General features: G+C 35.4%; 1 protein-coding gene across 1 annotated transcript; it reads right to left on the bottom strand.

Moving 5' to 3' along the window:
* Positions 1-2: 2 nt before the first annotated feature.
* LOC132366230 (UDP-glucuronosyltransferase 2B4-like) lies at positions 3-27,775 on the bottom strand. The gene is given in 3 exon segments (XM_059923829.1): positions 3-138; positions 26,283-26,430; positions 27,046-27,775. Coding segments are annotated over 3 exon segments (1,014 nt in total).
* Between the last annotated feature and the right edge of the window lie 224 nt (positions 27,776-27,999).

Genomic DNA, 27,999 nt, shown 5'->3' with positions numbered 1-27,999 from the left:
TCTCATAGAACTAGCATCTCTATGTCTGACTTTTCACTCAATGTTTTGTTGTCGTAGGCATAGCTTCCTTCTGTTCCTGGATGTCTCTTTTCATCCTGCTGTAGAATTCCTTGGTCGCTCACCTGAAAGACGTAGATCCTGCTTTGTCATATCACTAAAATTATGATCTTAAGGCATCGATGTATGTAATAATAAGGAAATATGAGTTGTTGCCAGCATTTGACTGACTATGCTAGAGTTCCCTGACCCCAAGGTAAGGGTGACTGTTCACACATGGGTCATTTTATCTCAACTTTTAAAATTTTGTTTGATTTGGATAGAAAACATTCCAAATGTAATTTGATGTACATATTAAAAATTGAGGCACATGTGACACTATTCATCCAAACCTTTAGACTTCAAATTCCTTGTACTAGGAATAGGTATCTTAGAACTTAAAACAATTCATAGTATTCTATCCTCTGTATTATGGGTCATCTAAGTTTTTTCTCCTTTTCATGCTTTTAAGTCTTATACTTTGTGTTGCCCTTTCAGTTTCTTCTCTATGTCCTAAACTTGTCTATGACATCTGAAAGACTATTCAGTCCTACAAATGATATTCAGGGTATAACAGGTCAGAAAACTGTTCCAGATCTTGGCGTCCACTGAACTCACTCAAAGGAGCTTTGTTTTTAAATTACGTGGCAAAAGACAGGAGGCTGCAGTTAGCCTCAAATAGTTTTCAAAGGACTCAGTGATTTTGGAATGTGAGCTCAGTACTTTTGGTTGGAAATATTCAATCAATTGGCAAACAACTGGCTTATAAGAATGCAGAAATTCCTACTACCCACTTCATCTGTAGTGGTTTTCAGAAGTGGATGAGAATTTTGATACAAAATTAGGAAATGTAAGTGGTTTTTATGGGAACATACTATTTAGATTAAAAGTATTTCTTTTACTATGAGGGTAATTGTATTTTTCCTCTGTAACTTCTGAGAGTTTTTAACTGAAGTCTATGGAGATAGAATATTGGGATTAATTTTAAGCTCAAAATAATTTGTTTTTTATTTTTGTTTTCAAAGCTAAGTGCACATAAAATATATACTATATATAAACTTCCTTTTGGGATTTTGGATAAGGTTAAATCTCCATTTGTGTCATTTCTTGTTTCAAAATCATCCATATTCTGTAGTAGAAAAACTTGTACAAGAACTGCTTACTTTGTAAGCAGACCTCTTTAGAAACGTACATTATCTGTACTATAGCAGCTGTTTTTCATGACTGCAGTGAGGTCATATAGCTTGAGAGAAAATTTGAGAACAGATCCACTGACTCATTAATAAATTCTAAATAATTGTTATAGTGAATGGTACTGATTTCTTTTATAGCCTCCATTCATTGTTTTATCCATCCTAAAGTTCTTCAATTATCACTCAAGTATCCCACCCTGCTACAACCCATGTGATTCAGGATTAGTTGGCCCCATCCTCAGAGAGTGGACTTGATTGGCCAGGGTTATCCCATTCCTTTAGGAACTCATGGATCAGCGCATGGCATTCCTTTTGCCAGGACTTGGCTTAAAATTAGGCAGTTTACCATACTTAGGCCAATGAAATGCCATGGGAGTTTTTCTGAGAATTTCTGGGAAACGTTTGCCTGCTCTTCGGAGAGAGTCACTGAAATACTTTTTCATCTCACGGGACTAAATTATGTGAATGTGAAGTGTGGAAATGTTTTAACTATTTTGCCAGCTTCAGGGAACTGGTTTAAGGATAAATCCAACAAACAATAGGACAACCCATTCTGTCTTGCATCATAGAATAGGGTAGAAATTTCTGTAATCTTTGAGGAACTTTTCTACTTCACTGGGCCTTGAACCAAAGATGCTGTAAGTACAGTCAAGGATTTACAGAAATAAGGAAAAATCATTGGGAAGAGGTCATAGATCTGAGTAAAGCAGAGGGTGAGTGAGGGTGCAGGATCAATATGGGCAAACAGATCTTGATAAAGTACATTTCAGCTCATGAAAAAGTGACACAGGGTTATGCTTTGCACTTGAACTCATCTGACCCAAATGCTGGTGTGGGGAAAAGGTGCTCAGAGCACATTGGAGTTTATAGTAAAAATCTGGTGAAGGGAGAAAAGGGAAGGGAGAAATTTAATGATGTTACATTTAATCTTTACATCATCTCTCTCCGGTAGGCGCTTCAGACTTTATTGCTAGTATGCAATAAAGTCAGGCTTTGAGCCACATTGTTTTAACTCAGTAGCCCACAATCTTCTGAGAGGAGGAAGGAAGAGGTTATTTCTCTTCTGTTTGGGAATGTGTTTCCTGGTGCAATCTGGCAAAAGAGTCGAGATATGTTGATTAGGAATGAAGGAAAAAAATATCAAAATATTTTTTAAAACATTTAAAAATTTTAAATTCATTTTAATTTGTTCTTTAATTGAAGCATAATTGAAATGTAACATTATATTAGTTTGAGGTGTACAACATGATTTGGTATTTATGTATTGTGAAATTATCACCACAGTAAGTTTAGTTAACACCCATCACCACGTAATTTTTTTTCTTGTGATGAGGACTTTTAAGATTTACTCTCAGCAGTTTCCGCATATGCAATATGATGTTAGCTATAGTCACCATGCTGTTAAAATTACATCTCCATGACTTGCTTATTTTGTAACGGGAGGTTTGTACCTTTTTACCCCTTTCAGCCATTTTGCCCACCTACACCACCCGCCACCTTTGGTAACCACCAACCTATTTTCTGTATAAAATTTTTGAGCTTTATAAAATTTTTACTTAAAAATTTTTTCTTTTAGATTCCATCCACATTTAAGTGAGATTGTACAATATTTGTCTTTGACTTGTTTCACTTGGCATAATGCCCTCAAGGTCATCTGTGTTGTCAGAAATAGCAAGATTTCATTCTTTTTTTATGGCTGAATAATATTCCATAGTGTGTATGCCACACTTTCTTTATTCATTCAGACATCAGTGGACACTCAGGTTATGTCTGTATCTTGGCTATTGTAAATTTGCAATGAACATGGACGTGCATATATCTTCTTGAATTAGTGCTTTCGTTTTCTTTGGGTAAGTACCCAGAAGTGAAATTGCTGGATAGTATGGTAGTTCTATTGTTTAGTTTTTTGAAGAAACTACATACTGTTCTGCATAGTGGTTGCACCAGTTTACAATCTCACCAACAGTATAGGAGGTTCCCTTTTCTTCATATCCTCACCAACACTTGTTATTTCTTGTCTTTTTGATAATAGCCATTCTAACAGGTGTGAGGTGATATTTTGATTTGCATTTTCCTGATAATTAGTGATCATGAGCACTTTTTCATGAACCTGTTGGCCACTGTTTCTCTTCTTTGGAAAATAGCTATTCAGATCTTCTACCATTTTTTAATTGGATTTTTTGGGGGTTTTGTTTTTTTGCTGTTGAGTTGTATGAGTTTTTAAAATATATTTTGGATATTAACACCTTATGAGATATATGATTTGCAAATATTTTCTCCCATTCTGTAGGCTGCCTTTTCATTTTGTTGATGATTTCCTTTGCTGTGCAGAGGCTTTTTAGTTTGATGTACAGGCATACTATGGAGATAATTGCAGGTTCAATTCTAGACCACTGTAATAAAGCAAATATCTCAGTAAAACTAGTCACATGAATTTTTTGGTTTCCTGGTGCATTTAAGTTATGTTTACACTATATTATAGTCTATTAAGTGTGCAATAGCAATACGTCTAAAAAAACAATGTATGTACCTTAGTTAAAAGAACTTTATTGCTAAAAAATGGTAACCATCATCTAGCAATGCAAGGTTGCCATAAACCTTCAGTTTGTAAAAAAAAATGCAGTATCAGTAAAGCATATTAAAGGGTAGTGCAATAAAACAAGGTTGCTTGTAGTCTCACTTGTTTATTTTACTTTTATTGCCTTTGCTTTCAGAATCAGAGTCAAAAAACCATCGCCAAGATGAATGTCAAGGAGCTTACTGCCTGTTTTTTTCCTCTAGGAGTTTTATTGTTTCAGTTCTTAAGTCTTTAACCCATTTTGAGTTAACTTTTGCATATGGTGTAAGATATCCACTTTCATTCTTTTGCATGTGGCTGTCTCGTTTTCCCAACATCATTTATTGAAGAGACTGCCCTACTCCCATTGTATATTCTTGTCTCTTTTGTTGTAAATTAGTTGACCATATATGTGTGGTTTATTTCTCAACTCTATTCTGTTCCATTGATCTATGTCTGTTTTTACGCCAGTACCATACTGTTTTGATTACTATAGATTTGTAGGATAGTTTGAAATCAGGGTGTGTGATGCCTCCAGCTTTGTTCTTTTTTCTCAAGATTGCTTTGGCTATTTGGGGGTCTTTTGTGGTTCCATACAAACTTTAGGATCGTTTGTTACATTTTTGTGGAAAATGCCATTGGAATTTTGATAAGAACTGCATTAAATCTGTAGACCACTATGGTTAGTATGGACATTTTAACAGTATTATTTCTTCCAATCTGTGATCACGGGATATCTTCTCATTTATTTGTGTCTTCTTCAATTTCTTTCATCAATGTCTCACAGTGTTCAGTGTACAGATCTTTCACCTTGGTTAAATTTATTGCTAGATATTTTCTTTTTGATGCAATTATAAATGGATTGTTTTCTTAATTTCTCTTTCTGATAGTTTGTTGTTAGAGTATTGAAATGCAACAGAGTTTTGTATATTAATTTTATATCCTACACTTTTACTGAATTTATTAGTTCTAACAGCTCCCTGAGAGCATCTCTGTATGCCTTTGGAAGTGTGCCAGACCAGAAGCCTGCCCCTCAGGCCAAAGCTTCTGGACAAACAGGCCTCTTTCTCAGGAAGATTGGAGGTGTGTTTCTGTCTACTGTCTGTGCAGCACCCTGGGGGTGGTAGTCTGCCAAGAACTTTTCTGTGATTGTTACAGTGCCATGGGAGCAAGCCCTGTAAGCCCCTCTGGCCTTCAGAGACAAGCGATTAGGGGTGTCCCTTGCATGGCAACCACAAAAATCGGGGCAGCAGCAGAGGGAGAGCATGAAGATGGCTCCTGTCAAGAAAAGAGGAAAGAAAAAAAGATGGTGAAAATGGTGCCTGCCAGCCTCTGTCTCTGGAGATTATCTCAGGAAGCACGGGTAGCATGTTATCAGTTTGATGTTTATTCCACACTTTTTTCTATGTTTATGTAATTCTTTGCGTGCATTGTTTAAAATTATTTTAGAAAATATTTCTGCAAATAGCTTTTTTTCACTTAACAATGTATCATGAACATAATTCTGAGTTAGAGCATATTGACTGCCTTTTTTCTTTTCAGTGGCTCCATCTTTTCTAATGTATGGATGTACCAAAATGTCTTTATCCATTAACCTACTCTTAGACAATTAGAGAACTCCTAAATGTTGCTATTACAATTGTGCTGTATTGAGTATTCTAGTACATATACCTTAACACTTATACTCTTTTTTGTAAGATAAGGAGGGATCTTGAAACGATACGGTTTAGTCATTTTACATTTTGATAGGTATTGTCAAATCATTCGCCAAGTAGTTGTACAGTTTACTTAAAACAGTTTATGAGACTTGCCCATTTACTATATACTCTTATCAGCACTGAAAACTATAAAGCCCTTAAATTCCTGCAGTCTGACAGGAGAAAAACACTATTTCATTTTTATGCTGACTGATATTTCCTTAATTATTTATAAATTTGAGCATCTTTTCATAAATTTGTTGAACATTTATATTTCTTTTCCTAGAAATTGCCTTTTCCTATTCTCTGCTTATATATGAGTTTACCTTTATATTTATATTTTATACATATTAATAATATACATACAAATATTAATTATGTATTATCAGTGTTATCAGCTAATGATAGGTTTTCTTTTTATTTTGTTGATGGTATCTTCCTCCATTTAGAAGTTTAAATCTTTCATACAGTTAAACATGTAAATTACTTATGGATTCTTGAGTTTATGCTGTTTTCATTCCAAGTTTCTGAAAAGGGTTCTATGTATTTTAAAATTTAGAAGTTTTTTAATATTTAAATCTTTAATTCAATCTGCAGAGTGTGAGAATATGACATGGGGGGGTCTCATTGTACAGTTGTCCCAACACCATTTATAATTGAGTAATCATGTCTGAATGATTTTCAAAGCCCCCATTATTATACACTGAATTTCTACATACATGTGTGTCTGCTTTGGACTCTAGACTGTTCATTGATCTACTTATCTCTGTCTGCTTGCAGCAGGGCCACAGTTTTTTAATAACTATCATCCACTCTAGTGTGTATTGTTCACTTTCAATTTTTTTCTTATTTTTGTGCATTTAATATTCCATAATAACAGTGTAACATTTCTGGGCCTTTTAAAAATATTTTCAGGATTTTGAAATAAATGCATTGATGTTATACAACAATTTGGAGAGAATAATTTAACTGCTGAGGTTACCCATCTGGGTACACGGTAGTTCTTTCCATTTTTTTCATATTCTTAAATAGACCTTGATATTTTTCTTCCAATATGTATTACATATTTCTTGTTAGGATTATTTTTATTTATGCTTTCTGTTGCTACTGTGGTAAATTCTACAATATTTTATATTTGATTTTTTTCCCCTGAACTTAGGAAGTCTATTTATTTTTAATATTAGTCTTATTTTTGGCCATCTTACAGAACTTATAGTAACCTATGATAATTTTTCAATTGTTTGATTTTTCTCAACACACCATATTACCTACAAATGATGTCCAATTCTCCTCCTGTGTTCCAAATTTTATTACTTTTACATATTTTTCTTATTGAATTGTCCAGGACTTCCAGTACAGTACTGAATAGTTAAAGATTAACAACTAAACATTCTTGTCTGGTTCTTGATTTTCATGATAGTACTTCATTTGGGAAAGGAAAAAAAAGCTTAGCAAAAACCTAAGAATTCATATACGTGGTTAAGTAGATCAAATAGTGTACATGGGCTTATATTATAAAAGAAGTATCTCCTGACCATTATCCTACTTAACTAAGTTTTGGTTTCTTCTGATGGTTATCATATCGCTAAATAATATGTAGCTGTTTCTAGGTTTATCAAGTTTAGAAAATGTGTATTTAATTCATTTATCCAAACCTCATAAAATTTGTTGCCTGTTTTCAAACCAGCCACATTTTTAATTTCAATTCCTCCACTGAGGCACTGCTACCACTATCTTTTTCTTTAGAGAAAGCTTCACTTGTTTCTTCATCTTCCTCCTCTACTACAAATTCTATGTTTCCCTCTCTCTGGGCCAGCAGTTAGGGTGTTCTAAATTGCTAGTCTGATGGGATGACGTGAGCCTTCATCCTCAAACTACCTTACCCTTGTTGGGTCATGGTTGCTGCAAGTACACTCTTAGAGTTATCAGTAGTTAACTAAATTAGTTAACTAAACACATTAGTTAACTAAACACACACACACATACAAACACACACCAGAATAAACACAGTGAACAAATGAGTTCCATTCCTCTAAACTTTAGGCACCCCTCTGCATCCAGAGTTTCTGATAAATCCCTTCCTTCCCTATCATGGAACTGTGATCCTATCTCCTGACTAGAATCAGGGTCAATTGTCCCCACTAATAGTTACTATTTTCTTTGCCCACTGTGTCACTGATATGAGGAGTCCAAAACGTGATAGCCATAGCTTTAAGTTCAGTGGTAACTTTACTGTGACCCCTGATAGAACTGTCTTCACTACCCTACCCCCGGAAGCAGAACCCAGAAGAATCTGGGGATTGAGGATTTTCGGGCTTGCTCCCCCATCCCAGTTCTCAAGAGTCCCATTCTTTTTCTATCTAGGCCCTGACTTTGGTATAGGAAAATTGTTGACGTGAGTTGAGTCTCTGTTGTATCTCTGCTCTCTTTGCAATTAAATTCTAAGTCTGTTTTGCTGCTGTTGCAGAAGAAAGAGTCTCTAAACACTGCCAAGGAGAACTTCTGACTTTCGCAGTGTATTTTGATTTGATATTTACTTAAACTTAGCTTGTCATTTACTTTTTACAAGGTTTCTAAAACTGTTAAAAAATCCATTTCACTCTGTAAACTGTGTAATTACCATTGTCCCCATACTGTCCATAAGTCAATACTTTATCTTCCCCATGAACCTCACCCCAATTCTTGCTCCCCCGTTGTGTGAATCTTATAAATTGTGATTTTATCGAATGCTAGGAGCTATCACTGTTGCACATGTCATCAGCAGTGAGATTGTTATTGCCAGTTATTAGTGAATTAGCCAATTTCCAAGTTTCATCGTGCAGGTCTGCTTTTTAGAGCCAGTTCTTGTACAAACTGCCTCAGTCTATTTTCAGAAAACAGAGCCTGAGATAAGGATCACAAAGTAGTAGTTTATTTTGAGAACTCCTAGGATGCAGGAGTAGGGGACAGGGAAGGGTGAAACAGGAAGGGAGGAAAGTTTGTACAAGTATATTACCAAGCTAATCATCACTGTGAGCAACTGGAACTTAAGCCCACTGGGACCCAGTAAAAAGCCATGTAGAACATAATCACAAATGACCACCTGAAGGGTGGGAGAGGGCTCCTATTCAATATACTGCTAGATTATGCATGTGTGAGTGTTAGGTGAGTTCCTTCAGCAGTTCCATGCAGTGGTGTCAAAGAAGCCCTAATGTAGAAAGTGAGAGATCTGTGCTATCAAATTATAACTGTGCAGAAGCTTCTTGGTACAGCAAAAACTAATGAACAAAATAGGTTAAAAAGGTATGAGACAGGGCATAAGAGGTGTGAAATATACAAGAGCTTTCCCTTTTTTCTCATTTCATTTTGTAGTATATTATTCTTCCTGAATGAAATATTTTTGACTACCTCTGTGGTTACTAAATAAGGTTAAACTTTTTATTTTTAAAATTCTCATTTGTTCACTATGTTTGTGTGTGTGTGTATGTGTGTGTGTGTGTGTTTATGTTGGCCTTAATCTGCCATTTTATTAGCTATCCCTAAATGTTTCCTGATCTTTGTTCATATTAAAGAATGAGACAACTGATCAAAGGGATCACTGGGATTTCTTTGTACTTGTGAAGGATTTATTAACTGCCTGGCTTTGACTTTTATGCTGAGTGTGTATTACTACACATTACATAAGGGACCCATACATGTCAGAATGAGAAGGGCTTTACTTTGATGTGTTACATCGATTTTAGTTAATTTTTTTCACTCTGGACAATTTCTTTAAAAAAGGACCCTAAGTTTCTGGGGGTGGGCGTGGGGAATGAGAGTAGGTAGGGTGTAGGAACCACAGTGTACGGATCTAGCTTCAGGTTTTTCTATTCTTTCAGTAACTTTTTCTGCACCAGGATCCAATCCAGGTTCATATGTTGCACATAGTTGTCATATCTCCTTAGTCTCTTTTAATCTTGGATAGTCCCTTGGTTTTTTTTTTTTTTTGGTCTTTCTTAATTTTGGCACTTTTGATAAATTATTGGCCAGTTATTTTATAGGATGACCCTCAATTTAGGTTTGCTTGATATTTACTTATGATTCAATTCAAATTATGCATTTTTGGCAATAATACTGCAGAAGTGATGTGCTCTTCTCAGTACATCATTTTCAGGAGACATGATATTAATGTGTCTCATTAATGGTGATACTATTTTTGATCACTTGGTTAAGATGATGTCTACAGGTTCTGTACTGTAAAGTTACAATTTTTTAAATTTAAAATGAAATAAATAATACAAATTACCTAGAATTTTTATATACACACACACACACTCTAATACTAACTAAATGAAAACTGATGTAATAATATCAAACAAGTAGGATGAAAGATGGAAAGTATAAAATGTGATAAACATTTCTTTTTTTTTTTTTTTTTTTTTTTTTTAAAGTCTAGATTGCCAAATCCTGTCAGAAGCATCCCAAACAGTAAAGTTTCTTCCTTTTTTTTTTTTTTTTTTTTTTTTATTAATTTATTATTTATTTATTTATTTATTTTTTGGCTGTGTTGGGTCTTCGGTTCGTGCGAGGGCTTTCTCTAGTTGCGGCAAGTGGGGGCCACTCTTCATCGCGGTGCAGGGACCGCTCTTCATCGCGGTGTGCGGGCCTTTCACTATAGCGGCCCCTCCCGTTGCGGGGCACAGGCTCCAGATGCACAGGCTCAGTAGGTGTGGCTCACGGGCCCAGCTGCTCCGTGGCATGTGGGATCTTCCCAGACCAGGGCTCGAACCCGTGTCCCCTGCATTAGCAGGCAGATTCTCAACCACTGCGCCACCAGGGAAGCCCTAAAATGTGATAAACATTTCTATGGGTAGAAGTAATTGACTAAGAATTAACAAGTAAGAAAAATTTGTGAGATTTTAATGTACCGTTGGAAACTGATTGATCAAGCAAACAAAAATTAGTATGAAATTTGATTGTTTTGGGAAAAAAATTAACAAGATTCATCTATTGAATTCCACGGTTACATATAGAGTATATCCATTCTTTTCAAGAGCACACACATGAAACATTTTACAAAATTGACCTTACGCAAGGTCACAAATGAAATCTCAACAAATTCTAAAGTATTTATGTGAGACGTCTCTGACTACAATAAAATTTAAAAAATAATTAAAAGGGAATGTTGTATCCCCAAACATACACATTTAAGAGTTCCATTCAGTGTAGTGGACTGAGCTGATCATAAATGACTCAACCCTTTTGTACTTCTGCTTCAGTTGCATATACATACTGAAGAAAAGACAACATAGAACAACATACACAGCGAAGTATGAAACCAAGAAAGGATATCCACGAATTGTTAGCATAAGAGGAAATCCCATGAATACATGCTTACAGGAGCTATACAACAGTGGCTTTGGGGAGGAATTTTAAAAAGATAAGGACCTTAACAATAGGGATCAAAATTTACTCTGTCTATAGAACGCAGTGACTTTAGGCTAAAAATAAATAAATAAATTGTAATGGAACTGGTCATCCCCTTAGGCTGCAGCAGAGGCAATCAAAAAACATTCTGAAGGGATGCTTTTACAATACAGGACATGTGGAATGTTTGCAGAAATAAACACCTGTTGAAGATAAAGTCATGAAAAACCACATGAGGAAATAACCAACCATACAAAATAGGATGATTTGCACCCAAGGATTATAGATGGAGGAAAAAATCATGATGAGATTTTAAAGTAAGAATGCTTATAGGCAAAACATTCTATGACATAAATCCTAGCAATATTTTCTTAGGTCAGTCTCCCAAGACAATAGAAATAAAAGCAAAAATAAATGAGACCAATCAAACTTACAAGATTTTGCACAGGAGAGAAAACCATAAACAAAACGAAAAGACAACCTATGAACTGGGAGAAAATATTTACTAACATGATCGACAAGGGCTTCATTTCCAAAATATACAAACAGCTCATAAAACTTAATAACAAAAAAATCCCAATCAAAAAATGGGCAGAAGACCTAAATAGACATATCTCCAAAGAAGACATACAGATGGCCAATAGGCACATGAAAAGATCCTTAGCATTGCTAATTATTAGAGAAATGCGAATCAAAACTATAATGAGGTATCACCTCACACTGGTCAGAATGGCCATCATTAAAAAGTCTATAATAGATGCTGGAGAGGGTGTGAAGAAAATGTTGGTCATAGTGGCACTGTTTAGCAAAGGCAAGGAAGCAACATAAATGTCCATTGGCAGATAAATGGATAAGGAAGATGTGGTATATTTATACAATGGAATATTACTCAACCATAAAAAGAATGAAATAATGCCATTTGCAGCAACATGAATGGATCTAGAGATAATCATTCTAAGTGAAGTAAGTCAGACAAAAACAAATGTCATGTGATATCACTTATATGTGGAATCTAAAAAGTGATACAATTTTATTTACAAAACAGAAACAGACTCACATAGAAAACAAACTTATGGTTACCAAAGGGGGAGGGGGGGTGAGGAATAAATCAGGAGTTTGGGATTAGCAGATACAAACTATTACATATAAAATAGATAAACAACAAGGTCCTACTGTATAGCACAGGGGATGATATTCAATATCTCCTAATAAACTATAATGGAAAATAACACATAAAAGAATATATATATACATATAACTGAATCACTTTGCTGTACACCAGAAACTAAACATTGTAAATCAACTATACTTTCAATAAAAACTTATTTTAAAAAAAGGATGTTTAGACTGTTCAGAGGTGAAAGCAGTTAAGAATGGGTTGGGGTGGGAAGGTTGAATATAAAAAGAACCATTTAGAAATTCTAGAAATCAGAAATACATTCATTGATTATATGAAATAAATGGAACTGAATGGACGAACAGAAGAATGAACACGATCAGCTGTAGAGAGAGTTACTGAATTTTCTGTTTTCCTGACTAAACCTTGACTGATAGAGCCCCCTAGACCTAAAGGCTCTATGAATTTTCAGTAAACTGATTAGAATATGTGTTATTTGCTAATACATTGCATCAGAGCCCTCCTGATTATCTGTTGTGCTTTTAAAGCTCTCTTGTTTCTAATTGCTTTCCTGGCCTTACTTACCCGTCCTGCGCTGCATTGCAGTATTTGTGATCTGATTCAAAGTGTTTGCCTCCCTTTTTATTTCATTCCATCCTGACTCTTACAACCTGCATGTCGTCATTATGATTGATCAACCCAGCTCCAAAGTTCATCTTCTCTGACCTTGAATTTCTGATTAATTTTTACCAGCTTATCTATCTTTCATGAATCTTGTTTCTGTGCCAGTCACTCTCAGCCATTTTTTGCAAATGACAAATTGATCTTTTGTACCTTCTCTAAACCAAACAAGAGTCAGTAGAAAAAGCACAATGGAAAAAGTGTGCAATATATGCAAAAAATAGCCTGGAATGGACGCGCACACACACACACACACAAATATACGCACACACACACACACACACACAAAGATGGCTAATCATATACACACACACAAAGATGGCTAATCATATTAATAATTAGAGATTTGCCAGTTAAATCAATGAAATACTATATTTCCATATATTTTGGATTGTTAGACTTAATATTTATTATAGAGGAGGCACCAAATATCTGGTCACTCTAGTGCTGGTTTGATGACTGTTTGAACAGATTGTTTGAACAGATCGGGTTCAGAGATGAATGCTACATGTGGGCCTGTAGGGGAGGAAAACTTTTTCCTTCTCTCCCTGGTTCATTGACTGATCTAATAATTGAATTGACATATGAGAGATTAACAGGAAAAAAACAAATTTAATTTTGTACATAAGTGATCCCATAAAAATATGAGACTCAAAGAAATGACCAAAACAGGCACATTTTATACCTTTTAAACAAAGAAAGAATACATTTTTGGGGCTTCTCTTGTGGTGCAGTGGTTAAGAATCCGCCTGCCAATGCAGGGGACAGGGGTTCCAGCCCTGGTTCGGGAAGATTCCACATGCAGCAGAGCAACTAAGCCCATGTTCCACAACTACTGAGCCCACGTGCCACAACTACTGAAGCCCGTGCACCTAGAGCCCATGCTCTGCAACAAGAGAAGCCACCTCAATGAGAAGCCCGCGTACTGCAACGAAGAGGAGCCCTCGCTTACCGCAACTAAAGAAAGCCACACGCAGCAATGAAGACCCAACACAGCCAAAAATAAATAAATTGAATAAATTTTTTAAGACAATGAAGAGTAATCCACATCTCTGTGAAATTGGTAGCCAGACCTGTGGTACAGATAAGGAAGCTGAGGCTCAGGGCGGAGAAATGACTTATTAAAAAAAAAAAAAGAATACATTTGTGAAGAATAGACAAGATAAAGGGGTTTGGGCTTGGGGTAGCAAATTCGTGAAGGAGTCACAAGGTTTGTTTAAATAGCCTTCTCAGCCCTAAATTCCTTATCTCTGTTGATAAGGATGCCTTCTACTCTCCTGGTCATAGAGAGGGTAGCTTCACATGGGAGATTTATTTCCTGCTTTCAGGGGGGATAAGGAGGGTCAGAGTATCCTTGCACCAGCTGTTTCCTAAGTAACTTTAATTCAAAATAATATGCCAAAGTGACATATTTTGGGGTGGCATATTCTGTTCCCCTTCAGGCCCAACATAATGGATTCCCTGTAACCAAGACTGAGCTAGCTATTACTTAAGTCAAGAATCTAGTCTGCTAGTATGTCTATTCTACTATTATATTTGCACATCAGGGAAGTAACCACCAGTGGGGCTGCAGACCCAAAGGGGCCTACTCTTAAGTTCACCTTTGGCAGGAGCTCTATATATTGCCACTTGTACAAACTTCATTTTAAAGGAAAGCCATGCCTCTGATTCACCTGAATTTTACTATGATGCAGTGCCCAAGGATGCAAAAACATTTGGGACACTAACAAATGAGAAATTTTAAATACTGTTATTGTCTGCTATACCAGTTTTCAATTTATTGTGTCTCAACTCCAAATACAGCTTTGTGATACAGACATATCTCATTTTATTGTGCTTTGATTTATTATGCTTCACAGGTATTGCTTTTTATTTTTTTACAAAATGAAAGTTTGTGGCAACCCTGTGTCAAGCAGGTCTATCAACGCCATTTTCCTAACAGCATTGGCTCGCTTTGTGTCTCTATGTCTGTCACATTTTGGTAATTCTTGCACTATTTCCAACTTTTTCATTATTATTGTGTTTGTTATGGTGATATGGGATCAATGAACTTTTAAAAATTGTTTTTTAATTTTGAAATTTTATTTATCTTTTAATTGAAGTATAGTTGATTTACAACATTGTGTTAGTTTCAGGTGTACAGCATAGTGATTCAGTATATTTGCAGATTATACTCCATTATAGGTTATTACAAGATAATGTGTATACTTCCCTATGCTATATAGTATATCCTTGTTGTGTATCTACATAGTAGTTTATATATCTGTTAATCCCATATCCCGAATTTGTCCATTCTCCCATCCCTCTCCCCTTTGGTAACCACAAAATTGTTTCCTGTATCTATGAGTCTATTTCTGTTTTGCATATACCTTCATTTGTATTATTTTTTATATTACACATATATGATATCATATGATGTTTATCTTTGTCTGACTTATTTCACTAAACATAATATTCTCAAAGTCCATCCATGTTGCTGCAAATGGCAGTATTTCATATTTTTTTATGGTTGAGTTATATTCCATTGTACAATATATATATATTTATATATATACACCACATCTTCTTAATCCAATCATCTGTTAATGGGCACTAAGGTTGCTTCCATGTATTGGCTATTGTAAATAGTGCTGTTATGAACATTGGGGTGCATGTATCTTTTCGAATTAGTGTTTTTATTTTTTTCAGGTATATACCCAGGAGAGGAATTGCTGGATCATATTTTTAGTTTTTTGAGGAACCTCCATACTGTTTTCCATAGTAGCTGCACCAATTTACATTCCCACCAACAATTTACAAGTGTTCCCTTTTCTCCACATCCTCTCCAACATTTGTTATTCGTAGACTTTTTGATGCTAGCCATTCTGGCAGGTGTGAGGTGATACCTCATTGTAGTTTTGATTTGCATTTCTCTAATAGTTAGCAATGTTGAGTATATTTTTGAATGTCTGTTAGCCATCTGTATATCTTCTTTGGAAAAAATGTCTATTTGAGACTTGTGCCCATTCTTTGATTGTGTTATTTGTTTTCTTTGATAATGAATTGTATGAGCTGTTTGTGTATTTTGGATATTAACCCCTTGTCAGTCAGATCATTTATAAATATTTTCTCCCATTCTGTAGATTGTATTTTTGTTCTGCCAATGGTTTCCTTTCCTGTGCAAAAGGTTTTATGTTAATTAGGTCTCATTTGTTTATTGCTGCTTTTATTTCTTTTGCCTTAGGAGACTGATCCAAGAAAATATTGCTGTGATTTATGTCAAAAAGTGTTCTGCCTATGTTCCCTTCTAGGAGTTTTATAGTTTCAGGTCTTATATTTAAATCTTTAAACCATTTTGAGTTTATTTTTGTATAATGTTGTAAAGGAATGGTCTAATCTCATTGTTTTTAATGTGGCTGTCCAGTTTTCCCAACACCACCTGTTGAAGAGACTCTTTTCTCTGTTGCATATTCTTGTTGACTTTCTCAGAGATTGATTGACCATAGGTGTGTGGGATTATTTCTGGGCTCTCTATTCTGTTCCATTGATCTATGTGTCTGTTTTTGTGCCAGTACCACACTGTTTTCATTACTGTAGCTTTGTCGTATATGTAGTCTGAAGTCTGGAAGAATTATACCTCCAGCTTTGTTCTTTATCCTCAGGACTGCTATGGCAATTTGGAGTCTTTTGGGGTTCCATATAAATTTTAGTATTATTTGTTCTAGTTCTGTGAAAAATGTTCTGGGTATTTTGATCAGGACTGCACTAAATCTGTAGATAGCTTTGGGTACTAAGGCAGTTTTAATAATACTAATTCTTCCAACCTAAGAGCACAGGATATCTTTCCATTTCTTTGAATCATCTTCAATTTCTTTCATCAGTGTTTTATAGTTTTCAGCCTGTAGGTCTTTCACCTCCTTGATTAAGTCTATTCCTAGGTATTTTATTATTTTTTATGTGATTTTAAACAGGATTTTTATTTTACTTTCTTGTTCTGACATTTCATTATTAGTTTATAGAAATGCAACAGATTTCTTTGTATTGATCTTGTATCCTGCATCCTTGCTGAAATTATTTATTAGTTCTAATAGTTTTTGTGTGGAGACTTTAGTGTTCTCTATATAGAGTATCATGTCATCTGCAAATAGTGACAGTTTTACCTCTTTCCTTCCAATCTGGATACTTTTTATTTCCTTTTTGTATCTGATTGTTGTGGTTAGGACTTCACATGCTATGTTAAATAGAGGCCGTGAGAGTGGCATCCTTGTCTTGTTCCTGAATTTAGAGATAAGGTTTTCAGCTTATCACTGTTGAGTAATATGTTTGTTGTGGGTTTGTCATAAATGGCCTTTATTATGTTGAAATATGTTTCCTCTATACCCACTTTGATGAAAGTTTTGTCATGAATGGATGATGAATTTTATAAATTGCTTTTTGTGTATCTATTGAGATATTCATGTGATTTTTATCTTTCCCTTTGTTAATGTGGTATATTACATTGATTGATTTGAATCATCCTTGTGACCCTGGAATGAATCCAACTTGATCATGGTGTGTGATTCTTTTTATGTATTGTTGGATTCAGTTTGCTAGTATTTTTCATTAGCTAATTTTTTTTAAGGATTTTTGCATCTATATTCATTAATGATATCCACCTATAATTTTCTTTTTTTTTTGTCTTTGACTGGTTTTGTTAGCAGGGTAATTGTGGTCTTGTAGAGTGAATTTGGGAGTGTTCCCTTCTCTTCACTTTTTTGAAATAGTTTGAGAAGGATAGGTATAAATTCTTTTTTATATGTTTGGTAGAATTCCCCAGTGAAGCCATCTGGTCCTGGACTTTTGTTTCCTGGGAGTCTTTTTAAATTTCAAATTCAATTTCACTTCTAGTGATCAGTCTGTTCAAATTGTCTGTTTCTTTTTGACTCAGTCTTGGCAGGCTATATGCTCCTAGAAACTTGTCCATTTCTTCTATGTTGTCCAATTTGTTGGCATGTAATTGTTCATAGTATTCTCTTATGATTTTTTGAATTTCTGTGGAATTGGTTGTTATTTCTCCTCTTTTATTTCTTCTTTTGTTTTTTCGGGTCCTCTCTTTCTTCTTGGTGGGCTTGGCTAAAGATTAATCAATTTTGTTTATCTTTTCAAAAAACCAGTTCTTGGTTTCATTGATTTTTCTATTGTTTTTTGATGTCTATTTCATTTGTTTCCTCTCTGATCATTATTATTTCCTTCCTTCTGCCAACTTTCAGCTTTCTCTCTTCTTCTTCTAATTCCTTTAGTTGATAGATTAGGTTGTTTGAGATTTTTCTTATTTCTTGAGGAAGGCCTGCATCACTATGAACTTCCCTCTTAGAACTGCTTTTTGTTGCAACCCCTAGATTTTGGAAAGCTGTGTTTCCATTCTTATTTGTCTTGAGGTGTTTTCCTTTTTCCTCTTTGATTTCATTGTTGACCCACATTTTTGGTAGTAACATGCGGTTTAGTCTCCATATGTTTGTTCTTTTCCCGATTTTCTTTCTTTAGCTGATTTCTAGTTTCATGCTACTGTGGTCAGAAAAATGCTTAGTATAGTTTCTATCCTCATAAGTTTGTTGATACTTGTTTTGTGACCTAGTATGTGATCTATATTGGCGAGCATTCCATGTGCACTGGAAAAGAATGTGTATTTCTTATTTTTTTTGGAAGTAATGTCCTGTAGATACCAAGTAAGTTCGACTGGTCTATTGTGCCATTTAAGACCACTGTTGCTTTATTGATATTTGTCTGGATGATCGGCCCATTGATGTCAGAGGGGTTTTAAAGTCTCCTGCTATTATAGTACTATTGTGAAGTGTTCCCTTTGTGTCTGTTAGTATTTGCTATATATATTTAGGTGCTCCTGTATTGGGTGTGTATATGTTAACAAGTGTAATATCCTTTTCTAGTTTTCCCTTTATTATTCTATAATGACCTTCTTTGTCTTTCATTATGGCCTTTCAAAGTTTATTTTGTCTGATATGAGTATTGCTACCTCTGCTTTCTTGTTGTTTTCATTTACATGAAATATCTTTTTCTACCTCCTCACTTTCAATCTGTGTATGTCTTTTGCCCTGAAGTGAGTCTCTTGTAAGGCAGCATACTGAAGGCTCTTGTTCTTTTTTATCCAATCAGCTTCCCTATGTCTTTTGGTTGGAGCATTTAGTCCATTGACATGTAAAGGAATTTTTGATAGTTATTAATGACTTATTGCCATTCTAAAACTGTTTTCCAGTTGTTTTTGTAGTTTTTTTCTGTTCATTTCTTCTTTTTGTTTCTCTGTTGTGGTTTGATGATTTTATTTCATAGTATGCTTGGGATCCATCTTTTTGATTTTTGTGTATCTATTATACATTTTTGATTTGTGGTTATTGTGGGGTTCATATATGTTAACCCATAATTATATCTACTTTCTTTAAACTAATAGTCATTTAAGTTTAAACACATTCTAAGAAATATTAATTTTTTATTCCTCTCCCTCATATTTTGTGTTTTTGATATACTTTACATCTTCATGCTTATCCCTTTACTGTTTATTGTAGTTATAATTGCTTTTGCAATATTTTTTTGTCTTTTAATGTATATACTGGCTTATTTAAGTGCTCTTCAGGAAAAAAAGTGATCTTCAATCCTTACTTTATATTTGCTGTTTCTACTGTGATTATCCCTTTCCTATAGATTCTTACTTCTTTTTCATTTAGAGAAGACCCATCAACATTTCTTTTTGGGTAGGTTTATTATTGCCAAATTTTTTTAGTTATTGCTTGTCTGAGAAGTTCTTTATCTCTCCTATTTTAAATGACAATCTTGCTGGGTAGAGTATCCTAGGTTGCAAATTTTTCCCTTTCAGGAATTTGAATAGATCATGCTGCCCCCCTTCTGGCCTGAAAGTTTCTGCAGAGAAATCAGATAATAGCCTTATAGTGATTCTTTTGTAAATGACTCTTTGTCTTCTCTTTCTGCTTTTAGAATTCTCTCTTTATTTTTAACTCTTGTCATTAATTATGATATGTCTTATTCTGGGTCTGTCTGGGTTCATGTTGTTTCAGATCCTCTGTGCTTTCTATACCTGGATGTCTGTTTCCTTCTTTAGATTTGGGAATTTTTTAGCCATAATTTCTTCAAATACATCTCGATACCCTTTTCTCTCTCTTTCACCTTCTGGAACCCCTAAAATGCAAATGTTGGCATGTTTTATGTTATCCCATAGATCTCATATGTTACTTTATTTTTATTTATTTGTTATTTGTTCTGATTGGGTGATTTTCATTCTATTTTCTAGATTACTTATGCATTCTTCTGTGTCATTTAGTATTCTATTCATTGCTTCTAGAGTGCTTTTTATCTCAGATATTGAATTATCTATTTTTGTGTGTGTCTTCTTTATATTTTCTAGTTCCCTGTTAAAATGATCTGTGCTTAGATGAATTCTCTTTCCTAATTCAGTTAGCATTTTTATTATCAACAGTTTGAATTCATTGTCTGGTAGACTGATTATCTCTGTTTCATTTTTTTTTTTCAGGGGTTTTGTCTTGCTCTTTCAATTGAGAGTAGTTCTCTGCCTTTTCATTTTACTTGCTCTGTCTCTGTGAATATAGGTGAAACAGTTATCTCTTGTGGTCCTGAAGTGGTGTTCTTATGTGGAAGCATCCTTATGTAGACCTTGTGTGCCTTTGGTGGGAGGGCTGTGTTTAATGTGGATGCCAGTCACACATTTCCTTAGGGTGTGCTGGGAGCTATCACCTTGGTGTAGTGGTTGTGGCTGGTGATGGAGAAGCCTGAGCCTGTGCAGGGTGTGAGGTGGGACTTCCGCTCTGCTCAGTGGCCATCTTCACCCTTTCACAGGTGGAGTCTGCTCCCAAGATGCTGGAGCAGAAGGTTGAGAATCTGGCTCGAGCTGGTTGTGTGTTCCATTTAAGTGTGTGTTTTTCCTCCTCCCTGCACTGGGGTCTTTTCCCCAAAGCAGGGGAGTGCTGAAGCAAGTGGGGCTTCTGTGCTTACAGTGGTCTGATGCACTGCTTGTGTAGGCATCTGTGGCTAGCTCAGACACAGCTCACATTCACATCTCTTCCCCTGTTGTGGTCACTCCAGATCTAGTGCTAGATTGTGGCATCAAGTGGGCAGGGCTGGAGCATTTGCTCATCTGGGATTGCGTACTTGTGGTCACAGGAGTTCAAGCAGCTGTGCTGCCATCAGAAGTCTGGGCTGCTTATGGGGTGCTGTCTTAGTAAGCACCAACAACGGCCTCCACCATCCCACCTGCAAACACCCCGGGCCCTGGTTCACCTCTGCGTCCCAAGATTGAATCTTTTCCCAGTTTGTGGGAAATCTCCCTAGATCCAGGGCCAAGCTGTGGTGTGGAGTGGGTGGGGTAGGAGTGTTTGCTTGGCTTGGACTGGGGAGCCCAGTGAGGCAGCAGCCACTAGGGCTGACCTCTCTCTGCCCTGTCTGTTGGCAAGCCAGCACCCTTGCATTCCACATGAGTGGAGTCTAGGCTTCTCCAGACTTTCTATCTGTCCCAGCAGTTCTCCAAGCAGCCAAGGGAACTTGTCTCCTTCCTGTAGGACCCCAGGACTGGGATGCCCAGTCTGTGACTTGACTCACTCACTTCCCAGAGTGAGTGTCCACCTGTGCAATCTCTCTTTTCCTCTTAGTACCCTCCCAGGGACATTGGTCCCAGACCAGTGCTTTTTATCCTGTCCTACTCAATTATGTGTGTATCTTACTTACAGCTTTGGTTTGTAGGAGTTCTGCCACTTTCCAGTTAGTTTTCCATGAGAATTGTTCCACCTGTAGATGTATTTTTGATGTGTTTGTGGGGGGAGGTGAGCTCCACATCATCTTGCTCAACCACCATTTGATCCTCCTCTGATCAGAGATCTTTGACGTTACTATTGCAAAAAGATTATGACTCACTGAAGGCTCAATATGATTAGTATTTATTACCAATAAGGTGTTTTTAGTACATTTTAAAGATGAAATATATTTGACATAAAACGTTATGTAATTTAAGGTGTATAATGTATTGATTTGATACATTTATATTCAATATACTGTAATAGAATTGTCATTTTTCATGATAGTTTGCACCTCTATCATGTCACATAATTATTATTTCTTTTTGTGGTTGGAATAGTTAAGATGTAGTCTCTTAGCAAGTTTGATGATTATAATATAATATGGTTGTCCATATTCACTGTACTCTACCTTAGATCTCTAGGACTTATTTTTCTATGAGATGCAAATCTGTACCCTTAAAAGACATCTCTCCTATTCTCCTACCCCTCAGCTCCCGGTAACCACCATATTACTCTCTGCTTTTACAAGTTTGACTTTTTTATATTCCATATAAAATGGATATCATATAGTATTTGTCTTTCTCTGTCTTTAAAAAAAACAAACAAAATGACAATCTTTAGCTAGATTAACTAAGGAAGGAAGAAGACATAAATAAAATTAGAAATGAAAGTGGAGACATTACAACTGATGCTACAGAAATACATAGGCTCGTAAGAGACTACTGTGTAGAATTATATGCCAAAAAATTACATTACCAAGAAGAATGAATAAATTCCTAGAAACACGCAATCTATCAAGACTGAATCAGGAAGAATTAGAAAATCTGGACAGTCATAATAAGTAAAGGTATTGAATCAGTTTCAAAAACCTCTCAACAGAAAACCCCAGGACCAGATGGCTTCACTGACAAATTCTATGAAATATTTAAAGAATAATTAACGCCAGTTCTTCAAAAACTCTTCCAAAAAAATTAAAAAGGAGAGAGAGAACACTTCCAAACTCATTCTACAAGGCCAGTATTACCTTGAATATAAGCCATTATCCAGGATGAATATAGATGCAAAAATTCTCATTCAAATATCAGCAAGTCAAATTTAAGAACACATTAAAAGGATTATATACCATGACCAAATGGGATTTATCCCTGGGATGTAAGGATGGTTCAAAGTACCCAACTCAATAAGTGTAATACATTGCATTAATAGAATGAAATTTAAAATAACTTGATCATCTCAATAGATGTAGAATAACATTTGGCAAGATACAACATCCTTTCCTGATAAAAACCCTCAACATATTGGGTGTAGAAGGAACATACTTCAACATGATAAAGATGTGATATATATAATACACACACACACATGCACACACACACAGAGAACTGAATGTTATTCATCCATGAGAAAGAAGGACATCCTGCCATTTTTTGACAACATGGATGGACTTTGATGGCATTATGCTAAAATTTGTGCTTTCATTCTAATCTTATTTACTCCTATAACTAAATATACATTGTGACATATATTTTGAAAATTGTAATTCTAATTTATATTTTTTATCCTACAAGAAAACTGTGATCTTATTATAGCTGTTATTTTCCAACTAAACCTCATACTATAGTTGATTTAGTGTAATAAGAAATTCTTTGAGAAAACGATTGTAATGGTGTGATATGCACATGATAATTTATTTAATTATTGCTTAATTTTGAATATTTACATTACATCCAGTGTTGGCTTTTATGAATTACTGCCCAAAATATTGTTTTTGCACATCTTGATTAATTTTCTCTGTATGGTTTCTTAGGTGTATACTATGAAGTCAAAGGCTATAGCATTTTTAAGATTCTTGAAGCATTTTGCCAAATGTCTTAATTCTTTAAAAATTACAGAAATTTTCTGAGAACCTAATAATGAATGGAAAAGTTAGTAGTTTGAAGGAATAGTTTCTTTATATAATGAAATCTTCACAATCATTGATGGATTTAAATCTTGTTTTGCAACTTAATAGCAACAGCTACTATTACTAATTATTATCATTATCCTACTATTCATCTTTTCTTTGTCCTTATTCCTCTCCTCTTAACCTCCCTTCTTACTAACACTATCACTTTCCTGCAATAAGAACAGGGAAATCTTTCATAAACTAGGGTTAGATAACATAGACCTTTCACTAATCTTATCTCAGCTTTTTTGGTGCAAATGGCATTATTTTGTTCTTTTTTATGGCTGAGTAATAGTCCATTGTATATATGTACCATCTTCTTTTATTTATTTTTGGCTGCATTGGTTCTTCCTTGCTGTGCATGGGCTTTCTCTAGTTGCGGTGAGTGGGGCTGCTCTTTGCAGTGCACGGGCTTCTCATTGCGGTGGCTTCTCTTGTTGTGGAGCGTGGGCTCTGGGCATGCTGGCTTCAGTACTTGTGGCTCACAGGCTCTAGAGCACAGGCTCAGTAGTTGTGGTGCACGGGCTTAGTTGCTCTGTGGTATGTGGGATCTTCCCGGACCAGGGCTTGAACCCATGTCCCCTGCATTGGCAGGCAGATTCTTAACCACTGTGCCACCAAGGAAGACCTTAGGTCAATTTAAAAGAGATCATATCAATTTAAAACAGATTAGATTCTTGCTTTCCTTCATGAGGAATAGCATCCTATAAACTGTTGAGAATTCTTTGTATTTTTAAACTACGGGAAGTTTTCAGATTCAAGTGGTACAAATTATTTGCTGTTTAGTGTATGTGCAGAGTTTATGGTTCTTATATATGCAGTGTATATTTTCCCTGTGCTCATTCTGTTAGGCAGCTATGATGTTGAGATGTACATTCCTAAGGGAGCTTTACTGAGGTTTTCTATAGGGTTGGTATAGGCAGAAAACACCTATCCTAATAAACTAAGAAGTTATCTCTTTTATTCTGCAAGTTGTAAAACCTTGGGATTTCAAATGAGGAATGGTTTAAATGCTGATTTGAAAGCTAGGAAATGCTGAATTTGGCTCCAAAAATTGTTAGGTCATACATTTATATTGTTCAAGAATGGTCTTCTTTTTGGCTAGTGCACCAGTGAAGATTCTCAATCCTTAGAAAAGAATTTTATCATTTCATCTTGCTGATCAGATAGCCAAACCTTGAAAAATTCTTAAAATTAAAAAAACTTTAAATTAAATGTATTAAATTATATTTTATTTAACTTAAGTTTTATTAAACGTATTAAAATTTTAATTACCTTTATTTTTCATTTAAAAACTTCTAAAATTTACTTTTAAACAACTCCTTGGGATATCTACTCTTTAGGGCTTTGCTAGATTATATAATCTTGATATATTGGAAAACCAGTTTCTAGTAATTTAGAAATTAGATCCATGTGACTGGTACACATTGGGTTATTGACAGTATGGAATAGCAACAAAATAACAATAAAGACAATAGGTAATATTTTTTCTGGATCACTAAGTATGTTCCAGAGACATTTTGGGTGTTTCATACGTACTAATAGATTTTTTTCCCCACAACAATATGAGGTTGGTACTATTATTATAAGAGTTAGTGCGGACATAACTCTATGAACATTGTATTCTAGTTTTCCATCATTGTTGCCTGTATCTTGCAACAACCAGCTAAATGGTGTCCCTTTTCACTCTTGCCCCTTTACAATCCAACCCAGTGACTACATCCTGTGTGAGTTTTCTTTAATGTGAACATCTCTCTCCCTTTCTTTACCCTTTTAATTTTCTACCTAATGCTCCTACTAGATGTTTCAAACTCCTTATAATTATCTGTCTCCAACTTACCTCTCCAGCATCATCTGCCTCTTTACTCAGCCTCTTCCTTTTTAGGCTAAACTTAGACTTCTTGGAAACTGTCATTACTACTCTACCTGCTTTTCTTTTGTGCCTTCCTCTACCCCTGCCCTATCCCGAACATCTTTCAGATCTTGTCTTAATTATCAATGCCTCAGGGATAATATCTGTGATTCCTGCTGGATGTTTCCTTAGTGTTGTGGTCTTTCCTTATTATAAAAATTTCACACAGTTTTTTTTTTTTTTTTTTTAAGAGAAAGGTAATTTTAAATTTATTTATTTATTTATTTTTGGCTGTGTTGGGTCTTCGTTTAAATTTATTTATTTATTTATTTTTGGCTGTGTTGGGTCTTCGTTTCTGTGCGAGGGCTTTCTCTAGCTGCGGCGAGCGGGGGCCACTCCTCATCGCGGTGCGCGGTACTCTCACTATCGCGGCCTCTCTTGTTGCGGAGCACAGGCTCCAGACGCGCAGGCTCAGCAGTTGTGGCTCACGGGCCCAGTCGCTCCGCGGCATGTCGGATCCTCCCAGACCAGGGCTCGAACCCGTGTCCCCTGCACTGGCAGGCGGACTCTCAACCACTGCGCCACCAGGGAAGCCCTCACACAGTTTTTACTACTTGCTGGTATTCTGTCTTTCCAGGTAGAGTGTCAGACGGCAGAAACTGTGTCTACACCATTTCTCTGCATATTAGCACTTACTTCTGGAATATGCTAGTCATTTTATAATTATTTTTTAAATTTTTTATAATAATTCTTTTAATGAAGTCTGATGCTTTATTATGTATTGAATAATGAAAGTAATAATTTTACTGACATATTCTCAAAGTCTTCCACTTTATTCTGTTTGATAATGAAATTCTGATACTTGCATTGGTATAGAAATAAATATATGAGTTTCTAATTGGCAAGTCACTTTATCTAGCATCCCACATCTCTCTCACTGTAATTAACTATTCTAAATAAAGAACACAGGAGTCTTCCTATTGAAAATGCAATGTAAACAAAACAAAATAAATAGGAATAGGTAAACTTAGGCAGGGGTTTGGCTGGTTTGCAGTGGAGGCCTCCAACAAATTCAAAATTTGGTAGCAGTGGGAGAGGAAATGCAAAATCCCAGTATGTTCGAATGAGCCACATTTCAGCTTTCCCCATTGCCTTTAATAATGTAGTCGGTCTTCCTGGAAGGAAAAACCAAAACAACAAGAGTTAGATCAAATGAGAATATTGCCATGTGAATATATTAGGTAATTTTTGGAAAGGAGTTTGGAATGATGTAACCAAAGATGTTTGAAAGTGTTCTCTAATAAAGCAAATATATATCGTATGTGTATAGTGTATATCATATTGTATCATATTATATCATATCATATAATACAGAAACCGAGCTACACAAGTAGAAACAATTTCTAAATGCTACCTAGATACTTGTGCTACAAATATGTAACTCTTCAATCTACCTGTCTTCATTTATCAAGGCATTTTATGAGGTTTCTAGTGACTATTTTTAAGTTAAAAAAGGAAGTTTAGTAATATGGATATATAATTGCTTGGAGAAGTCCTAAGTGCTTCAGTTTGTGTTTTATGGCTTCCTGGAGAATCTGTATGAGTAATGGGAAACAGGGTTATACCTTACCCTATAATTTAATATTTTGATAATATATATGAAATCATTTTATATTTTCATTTCATTGTTTCACTTATAAGAGACAAAATTCTGTTACTTTATACAAACTCACCTTCCAAGGCACTAGGAAAGTTAGGACTTCATGCTACCAACTAAAAATATGACTTACCTAGTACTTCGCTGTAAAACTGATTCCATTTCTTCTCATTAAATGTCTGGAACCAAAAGTCAAAATAAAGTGCATATATCATATTTTTGACCCTCTCCATGAATGTCATGTGATCACTTGATTCTGAAAACATAGCAGGTACATAGGATGGTGGGAATGGAAGTCTTCCACTATACTTTTCAACTGAATAGCCAGGAGAGAAGCGGAGACTGTACACTGAAGGTACTTTAAGTACCTCAGCCAGCAGCTCACCACAGGGTCCAACAACATCTGCAAGAACAACATCAAACCTTGATTCATGTAGTTTTGTCATAAGCTTCTTGTTCGAAACAACATCTTTACAGATATTCATAAGCATGTCAGAAAGTTCCCAAAATAAACTTCTTAATGATGAAAAATATGTCCACAACGAATTTTTTGCCAGATATGTCCATTTCTCTACCAAATGCTTGATGGCATTCTTCAAATTATCTTTAGTTAAAGACATAGGGAAAGTCTCAAACTTAATAGCAGATGGTTTGTTGGGATCAATAAGAATGGAAGCTGAAGATGTCAGAACAGTCACCTTATGACCCCTCATGACAAGTTCATCCAGGATTGTCTTCATATTCATTCAATGACTGTATTTCATTGGCCGTGCCAGCACCTTTCCACAACTTCCAGGACTAAAGTAGCAAGTCAGCTGTAGTAGCAGCAGAAGTGAGAGCCATTTCACAGACATCTTGTTCATATGCAATACTTTTCAAAAATTACATTATCCTTTTGCCATTGCTCATGCTTATATCCAAGGAGAAATCAATCAGGATGTTAAATTATAACTCCTATGCCTCAAATAACTACATTATATGAATAGTCACAGCTGTGGAAATCAAGTGAAAGGGCAAAGTGTAGAACACTTCATGTTTATACTGGTGTTTAATATTGTTTCATCAGTGCTATCACCCATCTAAAAGT

This window comes from Balaenoptera ricei, chromosome 5 (assembly GCF_028023285.1).
Source record: "Balaenoptera ricei isolate mBalRic1 chromosome 5, mBalRic1.hap2, whole genome shotgun sequence".
In the NCBI taxonomy this organism is placed as follows: Eukaryota; Metazoa; Chordata; class Mammalia; order Artiodactyla; family Balaenopteridae; genus Balaenoptera; species Balaenoptera ricei.
The sequence above is the reverse complement of the archived record's forward strand: the minus strand, read 5'-3'. Positions and strand labels throughout refer to the sequence as shown.